The sequence below is a fragment of the Scleropages formosus genome, chromosome 20 (genome assembly GCF_900964775.1).
Source record: "Scleropages formosus chromosome 20, fSclFor1.1, whole genome shotgun sequence".
Taxonomy (NCBI): Eukaryota; Metazoa; Chordata; class Actinopteri; order Osteoglossiformes; family Osteoglossidae; genus Scleropages; species Scleropages formosus.
In genome coordinates, this window is record NC_041825.1 from 315,398 (window position 1) to 325,490 (window position 10,093).

A 10,093-nucleotide genomic window follows, 5' to 3' on the forward strand; every position below is an offset into this window, starting at 1 on the left:
AACGAAGCACATCGTGACATCGCGCTTTACGTTCATCACGACACGTGCGAGTTACTTGCTCTTCATTCACATTTATTCATTTTTCTTTTGTGCTTCTCCGAACACACTTAATATTATTTACAGCAGGACAGTTCTGCTGGAGCCACTTAGTTAGGGTGAGTTTAAAAAATAAATACATAAATAAAAAACAAAACAAATAATAACCAGATCGATAAAGTCGTGTGATGAACGTTGCTTCATATGATGGAAAGAAACAAACTAGTTAATAATCACACGTCTGTATCTAAGTGTCTCTTCCTGCTCAAGTAATGAACACTTTGTTCGTATTTTCTATGAGATGTTCGTCACTTTGAGAAAAGTGTCTGATAAACGAACACATCACATGTAATACCTTAGCTCAGTACAGTGGGATTCAAACCAGTAACCTCTGCATTCTAACTTAGGCACCACAGTACAGCACAGTTACAGTACACCAAATAGGAAGTAAGAGGAACGATGTGATGACGATGAGCTCCTTCGCCGGCTGGGTGACCTTCTCCTGCAGCCAACCCCAATTTCGGGGGGGCTTGAAGTGGCTTGAAATCCCTGCTCGTCAATCCGAACCGAACGAAAAACCGCGGCGTCAAGCAGCGTTCATTACAGACTCTTTTCGTGTCCGAGGACCTCTGGAGCAGCAGCTGTGTGTGCAGGCCGCTCGGTGTCTTTTTTTTTAGGGAGCAGTGAAAGCACTAGGATACATTGTAATACCTTGTTGTAAGATATTGTGATACAATGTTATATATTGTAATCCATTGTTACATTGCAATACATTGGAATACATTGGAATACATTCTTACATTGCAATGCACTGTAATAATACTACGTGGTTGTAATGATCCACTGGGTCCGAACTGCTGGAAACGTTCAGTTCAGATGAGTTACAGAACTTGTGGCGGGACAGCATGATCTGTTGTGCGCCTCGGCATCAGAACCGATAACCACATGTAACATGTGTCTGAGTGACTGCCCAGAGGTACTGCATTCTGGGAGAGCTGCCACGTCCCTCCGAATGATGAGGTTGGAAAGTTTACCAGCTGACATGTCATTCAGTGGAGCTGCCTGTTAAACAAAACATATTGTAACATTTAATGCGCATGGAGAATTTTTGCCATTTTGCCACAGTGTAACATCTGAGAACACGGAGTTCCCGCGGTGTGTGCGTCGTGTGACTCGCGGTAAGATGGGGCTGTAAACGCGGGTGTGCGTCCCGACACTTGCTCGGTGTGAACAGCAGCTCTCCAAAAGGTTACTGTAGCCTCTCTTACTTGCTACGCCACACCTGTTGAAAACGACTCCGCTTCCTGCGATACACGGGTGCTCTTTCATGCAAGCAACATTTCAAGAAATGTCATGACAAAGGTCAGTCACCTTTCATGTTTATTACGCCACTTAATATTGTCATGAAAATAACCAGTTTATGAAAATGATTGACATCGGGGTCTTAAAACTGTATTATGAAGCCAAGATGGACGGAGAGAAACATCTCCAGATTTTATGTAGCACAGGCATCATTGCAACATTCTTGCGTATGACATTATGAACGAATGAACGGAAGGACGTCAGGGAAAGAGGTGAAATGGTGCTGTGATACGGAGCTTCTGGGCTTACCTGTCTTTATGATGCTGATGCTTCACAGAATAAACTTTATGTGCTGGATCTGTAACTCCCATCACACTATGGTCTGAATACAGCTTTTTTTGTATTATATAAATCCAACTTTAGCTGTACAGAGGAGAATGAGAAAGAGGAGACCAGAACATTACATGGGGAGATATTAGGCAACTCTGTGGAGACAAGGACACCTAGCATGCAAGCAAACAGAATAGGACCTGAGCAGGAACCGGGCACCATTCTTCCTTCCTGCTGAAGGTGCGTCTCCTCATAGTCCAGTCGTGTTGCTTCTCAAACCACCTTCTGATAGCATCAATGCCCCCAGAAGCATCAAAAACAGATCAGGGTGGCATGTGGCTGTTTTGCTCAGCACTGAACCAGCAAAATATTTAAGTGCTTACACAAGATGGCTCAGTGGAAAAAGTCAGTGACCACCACGATACAGTCCCCTGCAGTGCCCGTTCTGCTCACCAAGTACCCCCATCAGCACCAGGAGTGGCCTGTGCCCAGGAGCCCTTCCCTACAGCAACACTCAAAGGCACGGAGGTCTCTGCATGCACCAGGGATACCTGAACCACCAGTGCAGCACCCCTAAATCCACCTGTGTGCGAATTTACACCCTGTACCTATACGTATGTTGGGCGAATTCATTTCCGTGTTATACGGCCTTAAATTTTGTTGCCCACCTTTTTGTCGTAAAGCAGAAAATGGCCAACACCTGACCTGAGGTCTTGGTCATAGCCTCCAAACGTACCACAGCATAGAGACTGAGAAAAAAAAACAAACAAATGAAAGCCCATGCTGAGAGAGTCAACGGTAAAAAAAAAGCGTCCAAAAAAAGGAAGGCGGCTCAATCGACCTTAGGCAATATCCGTGAATCAGATGCGCTCCTTCTCCACATGGGTTCATTCTCAGAAGGCCCCTTCACCGGCACCTAGGAGATTATCTTCCCCAGCAGGAAGTCAACCCACTCCTTCCTGCGCAGCACTCTGTGCATTTTGAACGTATTGGGGGAAGTGTGTGAGGAAGCCATCATGTTGCCGTGCAACTCCAAAAAGGCACCTCTAGCAACCAGGTGCACCCTCATTGGGCCAATGCTGCCTTTGAACCTGAACGATTTGTAGATGGCGGAGTCTTCCTGAAGACAGTGGTCAAGCTGTGCGTTTGAGAGACAGACAAGAGAGAGACAGAAAATACGTGTAAATGAAGAGGCAGAAGAGCGAGAAGGTGCAGGTCTGCATGGGGAGCACCCCCCGCCCCCAGTTCATACATAATGCATGCTCAGCAATAATTCACGCAATGTGCAGCTCCCAAAAGACTCCCTGCCTTCCTTCCCGTCTGTGTCCTTTTAATGTGCAAAATCCACCCACCCAGCAGCCAACACCAGGAAGCCGAGTGGAAATCATCCTGTCGCACAAGCCCAAGAGGCCAAGAAGGAAACGCAACTGCTGGTTTGCTTAGGCTCCCCTGCCATTTAAGGCTCTTCTACATTTAAGAAGGGTCTCAAATCACATCTTTCGGACTCGCTTCTCGTCCGATCTCTTAGGTGCATGATAAACGTGGCAATGTTTATGTTTCGTAGTCTTTTCATCAGAAATGTAGAATAACGGGTAAACCTTTCTCAGGCCATGTCAGACGATCTGGGTTGGGTGAGAACTAAAATTTTTTATTGCAATATAAGGCCAACTGATTGATGGCTCAGCTGCCCTGCGAAGCTCACTGAACTCGTTCATTTTAAACAACATTTATACTGATTAAGGGGAATTTAGTTCACACCTCTGACCCAGGCAACTTAAATGGTTAGAGACTTTACGTTAGACTACTTACCAGTATTAAGCCAACACAGAGTCTCAACACACACACTAATGTGAACTTATTCACCAGCTCTCCTGACACACACCCGTCTTTGGACTGTGGGATGCATGTGTAAACTGGACAGAGACTGAGCTAGACTTGAAGCCAGAAGCTGTAAGGCACAAGCCCTATCTGCTGCACCGCTCTGCCCCCTACTGCCCCATCGCTTCATTACACTCATTTACATTTACATTTATTCATTTAGCAGACACTTTTTCTTCAAAGTCACTTCCAGTGAACTCTGTGTAGTGCCATCAGCCCACACACGTTATGCACCGCAGTGACTTACACTGCTAGATACACTACTTGCATCGGGTCACTCATCCATGCACCGGCGGAACGCGCTCTCTCTGTCAGATTCGGTGGCCAGGACAGTCGGCCGGCGGATGCGTTTGCACAGCATTTTGGTAATTGCATGTCCAGCACTATCAATATTGATGATTTGCTTCCTCCTCGCATTTACGTAAGGAGCGATCTGCAAAGTGCACGCGTGAGAATGTTCCGGCAGCCAAACGCAAACACTTATTTCAGTGTGGAATCCACTAGGTGGTGCTGTCAGTTCTGCTCGCTGCTGCTTGGAGCGAATGAACACAGACAGCCCTGCGCTCTCTCCAACTGCGTGTCGCTGTCACTGTAACAGCTAATGGATCTGCAGGTTTTATCACACTGTAGAGCCAGGAACAGGTGACTTGAGTGTCAACAGTCTACACCTGTGAGATCCTGCAACTTCGGGACTTTTTTACCCTTGTTTTATGCACGTGGATCGATTTCTCAGTGTCCAGTTTCTGTCTCTATGTTACTGTGACATGGTGCTATTCATAAAACTCAAACTTTCAGAAATGTGGGATCACTCATAGTGCAGCTACAAATTGGCCCCGTCGGTTTTCTTTTGTCGTTATGTTCATTATGAGTCATAATGAGTGCCATTTCTTCTAGAAGATGTTGCCAGTTGTCACTGCCTGCAATTATGAACAAGTAAACACATTTATGGGTGGTCCATGAGATACGATGGTCCGACTTAGAATTTTTCGACTTTACGATGGTGCGATAGCGATACGCGTTCAGTAGAAAGCGTACTTCGAATTTTAATTTAGATTTTTTCCTGGGAAAGTGATACGTGGTACGATACTCTCGTGATGCTGGGCAGTGGCCCGCATCTCCCAGTCTGTCACACGGTCACTAGTGTATACAACCAACATACAGCGTTCTGTGTTGCCGGCGTTTTTTCGGACCGCAGCATCTGCGTTATATCAGGTCTACGGTACGATAGCGAATGTGGGACAGGTCAGTAGTTCTAAGACTGGCTGCCATGTGGAGGAGATGTGACTGTAAGCCACTGGCACATTTGGAATTGCATTGTTGCACCGGTGCAGTCTTAGAACTTACTGACTGTACCACGTAGGTATCAGACATGGGGGATCAAACGGAAGCAAATCCTAGAATACTGGATGTGATACCACTTGGATGGTGGCAGCAGATTTTGTACGAGGCCACTTCTGATGTCTTTTACTACAGCAAAGGCCCAGTCATCGCACAGTTTGAACCACTCGGGCCAAGTCGCTCACCTTGTAGCGCTGCTCCTCAGTGAGATTCCTCACGCCTTGCATTTCCAGAAACACCTGATAGTGAGGGTCTGAGCCTCCGGAGCTCTGACCTGTCACAGGAGGGCAACAATACAGTCCAGATGCAAACCTGCGATGCTCGCAGAGAACTGTCACACGTACACACATGCTAGTTAGGATGATTTCACTTGAGAGTTGATGAAGATGTATTTTCATTTCACACAGGTAAAGAAATGCACAGTAGCGTACCTAGAATGCCACTTTCTGCACAGCAGTAGTCCACGATCACCGCTCCTGGCCACTGGCTTACAGCTCGCTTCAAGGCTCCCAGGAACACTGCTTCAGATATCTTCTCGCCACGCACACTGAGCATTTGCCCCCGTCTGGAAACACATCACTAGGGGTTCAGTCACTTGGACTCTTCACCAAATGAAATGCCCTTTCTAACAACTGCTAAATCACGCCTGCAGATATACAAGTAGATATACTGCTGCAATGGTGTTCCCTCCACCATTTAAACAAGGTTTCCCAAACCTGCTGATTTTCCCCTCTGTTTTCAACACAAATTCTTCCTTTTGAGGATGACAACTTAACATCTGATTTGCGTAATAATTCTAAGGAATAAAACAAGTTCTGGAATGTCTGGATGCACCTTTGGAAGCTCCTAGTTGGCAATACATCTTCACACTTTCAATATTTCATTCATTCATTCATTCATTCAGCTGATGCATTTCTCACCACAGCAACTTACAATGTTAAAACTACTCAACTATTTACCCAGCTGGGTAATTCTACTGGAGCAATCTTTAGGGTTAGGACATTGCTCAAGGTACTACAGCTGGGGTTCAAACCTGTAACCTTTGTGTCCAAAGGCAGCAGCTGTGACCACTACGCTACCAGCTGCCCATCTCTATGTGGGTCAGCGTGCAGTTTCTCCATGTCCTGTTTGTGCCCATGTGCTTTTTTGTTGCTAGTCAAACATACCTGTTAGAAATTGTGATTCTTTCAGGACAAGTGGGCAAGTTTTGCTTGCTCTGAGCTGTAGGTCACGTGGATAAATATGAATGTAACTGGATCAACGGCAGGCTTAAGCTGTGCCGTGCGTGCGAAATACAGCACTCGCCACAGTAGGGCCATAGTTGTCCTTCAAAAACCAAAAAAAAGCAATGTCTGAAAACAAGGAGAGAGTCACGTGTGTAAAACATGTTGTACCTGTACTGAAATTCCACTACCGGACACTGATGGTAGAATCTAACCACCTTCACCACGTCTCCGATACGATATCTGCAAAAATAAGGATGAAATATTGACTGTTCCCGCAACATCATCTATTTTCTAAGATAGTCCGAATGTGAAAGGACCAAGATTCAGTTTCTTTAAATGAGCTTCTCAGTAGTTTACTCACATGATCTTTCTGCCAAGCCCTCATTCTTTCCCGTTTTTCCATCTTGTTTTTCTACCTACCGTTTTCGACAATTACTACTGCACTCACCTTCACTTTCCCCCGGGGCCTTACGGTGCCTTTGGGACCTCCGGAGTCACCTCGGAAGCCCACGGTCACACCTAATGTGTGGACCACCTGATGCTTGGACTTGACAACCTCATCAAAACACCCACTAGATCAACTATTTAAGAGTGAACCATGACTTCTGTCTTCTTAAACACTTGGACAAACAAGCTGGTCTTGCTAGTTACCCCACCGTTTAGATTACGTGGTATGAGTCAAAAGAACGCAAATGACATGGTTACGCAGTTGGTTATCAGAAAGTACTGGGGTGAGGTTCATGGCAGGGACGTTGCTACCTTGGCATACTAATGGCGTTTGCGTTGGGGGGTGCAGGTACACTGCGGTATGCGCACTGGGGGTGCTGGTGCCCTGGCATACTGCGACTGTGGTGTCTCAGCCTGCCGTATTACAATCCAGTGTGTCTCCTGTGCAGTGCTCTTATTCACACCGTTTCAGCAGCGTTGTTTCACGCTACAAAATTATTTTTGTGCAATTTCAGTGTGAACATGACTAGTGTCAGCAGTGTCCTGCTAAGGGTGAATGTGATTCAGATCATGAGGGCGAGTGACAGCACATTGTGTATGATTTGTGACGGTGCTGAGAACATACAAGTACTGCTAAAGCTGCAGCGAAATCCTCATATGCGTGCACCAATGTGACAGTATATGTACTGAAGGTATCTAATGTATGACAGGTCCCATCATTTGTGCCTATAGGGTGTTAAGTAGAGTCAGAATTACAGACCTCAACTGTAGCATTACCACTATTTTGAAAGGAAAAATCTGAAATACGCGCTCACTTCCAGAGTGTGATTCTGGCATCAACTGGGAACCCTCTGTAAATAAACTGGAAGAAAAAAATTCCCAACTCAGGCGTAGCCAGTGTATTGGACAGCCTGTGGTCAGGTTCACTCAGCACTGGAAAGCTACTGATATCGCTTTGTTGGCGTTTGGCCCACAAGTACCTGTAGAGGCCCGAGGCGTTGGTGACCACCAGTTCATAGCACTGCCCCTCCTGCACCTGGTCCATCATCACCGTGCACGGCTGATCATCCTCCAGGTCAGCTTCGGCAATGAACTCGCAGAACATGGAGCGTGGACACAGTAGGTACTGTCGCCGCTCCTCTGTTGGCCACAGGTTCACTCCAATCAAGCCTGCGTGAGCCCAGACACACACACACACACACACACACACACACACACACACACACACACACACAGAAAAAAACCGCAGTGAGCAGCAACCAGAACATGTGGGGACCTGACTATATCCCGGTAGGGATTCTGGTACTTTAGTGGAAGTAGAGAGAACGTGTTTTGCTCCAGAAGTACTGCACTAGAATACATTTTATTTGTAAATAAACAGTTCCAGAAGCTGCAGCCCTGCAGCCCTGCAGCCCTACTGGGGGTGGGGGAGGGGGTTCTTCAAGGATAATCAATCCCTGAGCACTCCTGCTCTTTGAACACAAAAATACAACGCTGTGAAACAACGATTTGCATGGCTTTTCTTGTCATGCGCATCAAGAGGCACTTATTTCCAAGCAGTGCTCAATTGAACATGCGATCGAGGGACCCGGACAGTCAAACCTTCTGTGGCAGCGTAGAAGGGCGAATAGAAGGGCACGCCCTCACAGCACTGCTGCCTCAACAGCTCTCCGTATATTTGGTTGGATCCCGAATCCACGGTCAGCACAAGGTTGAGCCGAGGCCACAGTCTGAGGGCGATGCCCCGGAAGCCGACCTCGAACCGCGACCGAAGATCGGCCGCCCGCTTCGGGTCTGGCCGGAGCAGCTCGTCCAGACTCTTTCGAACCCCCTCCTCAATGTGCAGGCGAGGGCTGACCCGGCCCAGCTCTACGTCCTCCACCAGCTCCTGCCACCACTCCTGCAGACAGCAGAGGGACGGAGGTAATCGGGCGACGTTTCGTTTCCCGTTTACTTGCCACTACTTTGTGAAGAATAAACAATTCTTTGTCAAGAATTTGTCATTTTTCAAGCTGTTCTTCATTAGGTCTTGAATCTTTCAGCTTTACACTCATTGCTGTTCGTTATTGAAAAACTGATACGTGACGTCGCATTTCCTAACGATACAATGTTACAGAAAAGTACATAAATAAGGTAAATATTATCTGACTGGGAGTTTTGTACTTCTGGCTTAAACCGCATCGTGCGGGACATTGGTTCCAACGTTTCGCATCGTCAGGGAGCTGCGACATCTCGTAAAAGGTTGGAACCAATGTCCCACACGACGCGATTTAATCCAGAAGTACAAAACTCCCAGTCAGTTGACACCAACCGTGGAAGCCTACAAGTTTTGATAAATATTATCTCATGACTCAAAGGTTTAATTTCCATTAGTTTCAAAGGTAAACATTTTTTCTGCATTCCTGAGCCCCAAAATTGACATCTGTTTATGCTAAAAAACAGGAAGGGGGGAGAAAAAAAAAAAAAAAAAAAAAAAAAACACCAAACCCCATTAAAATGGACAGTTAGCTGAGCAGTTTCCCTTCGATAATTACTCTATGATACTGTACGTGTGTGTCGCTGCTGCCTTGCGAACAGGCTTCGCCATACCTGCAGAGCACTAAACGCATAAGAGATGCTGGAGGCAAAGTTGGCCTCCAGCATCCCTACATTCAAGTCTTTGAGGGCAAAGAGCAGGTGCAGGTAGAGGGCATCGCGCTCGCTGGCAACTTGGAAGGCAGGAGCCGGAGTGGTGTAGAGGTCGAGCAGCATGCGGGAGGCGGCCGGCGCCCAACAGTTCGGCCCGACAGGGATTCCCGCTTTCGACTGGCGGAAGATGGGCTGGTAGAAAAACTTGGTTGTGAGCTGCAACCTCTCCGTGGCAGGAAAGGCCTTCTTCATGGCATCCAGGCATACAGCCACACCCTGAGAGGAAAGGGTCCTTACTCCTAAGTCAGCTGTATTAAAACACTCTTGATGGGTCTCATGAAAAACATTAAAAAAGTTACAAGGGAAAAAGCTGTTTAATCCAGCATAACGTCCCTCCACCCACTAGTCCAGTTGAGCTACGCAGTGGCCCAGGGCCTGTCCCACCAGTACAGAGCGCTGGGCAGGATGCTCCCGAGACAGGATGCAGGTCAGTCGCAGGGCAGTCATGCACACGCTCATTTGTTCACACATTGACACACGCTCACTGACTGAGCCAAAACAATTCGGCGAGGACTTCTGACGGGGAAATGGACATGAACAGCTGCCCCACCCGCTCACGGGGTACCGACCTGCAGAAAGAACTCTGAGTTTGTCTCTTTTGTGCTAAGCAGCATGCTGGGGGGTCCGGATGTGCCCGACGTCTCGGCCAGGAGGAGGGGCTTCCCTGGGACGAGCACCCCGCTCTCCCCTGCCGCTACACGTTCCACCCACTGGCGATAGTGCTCGTATCCTGTCACTGGATGACGCTGGACAAAAGTCTCACAGTCTGAAAAAACATGATTTAGGTTTGCACTCTGAACACTAAATAAATTCATTTTTATTTATTTTTTTTTTTCATGTCCCATGCA

The 10,093-nt window shown here is 47.1% G+C and overlaps 1 protein-coding gene across 2 annotated transcripts; it reads right to left on the minus strand.

Moving 5' to 3' along the window:
• Window positions 1–356: 356 nt before the first annotated feature.
• Window positions 357–10,093, minus strand: ghdc (GH3 domain containing). Of its 2 annotated transcripts, XR_001964883.2 has the most exons (9): window positions 9,815–10,093; window positions 9,147–9,461; window positions 8,160–8,457; window positions 7,538–7,727; window positions 6,279–6,350; window positions 5,316–5,449; window positions 5,070–5,158; window positions 1,648–2,806; window positions 357–1,098 (listed from the first exon to the last, which is right to left on the minus strand). XR_001964883.2 is itself a non-coding variant. In XM_018726738.2 (8 exons), the coding sequence occupies exons 1-8, from the start codon at window positions 10,058–10,060 to the stop codon at window positions 2,585–2,587; spliced, it is 1,566 nt and encodes a 521-aa protein (XP_018582254.1). In that variant the 5' UTR covers window positions 10,061–10,093; the 3' UTR covers window positions 1,400–2,584. The 2 variants fall into 2 exon arrangements, 1 of the variants encoding a protein (XP_018582254.1); XM_018726738.2 differs by lacking the exon at window positions 357–1,098 and having other exon boundaries at window positions 1,400–2,806.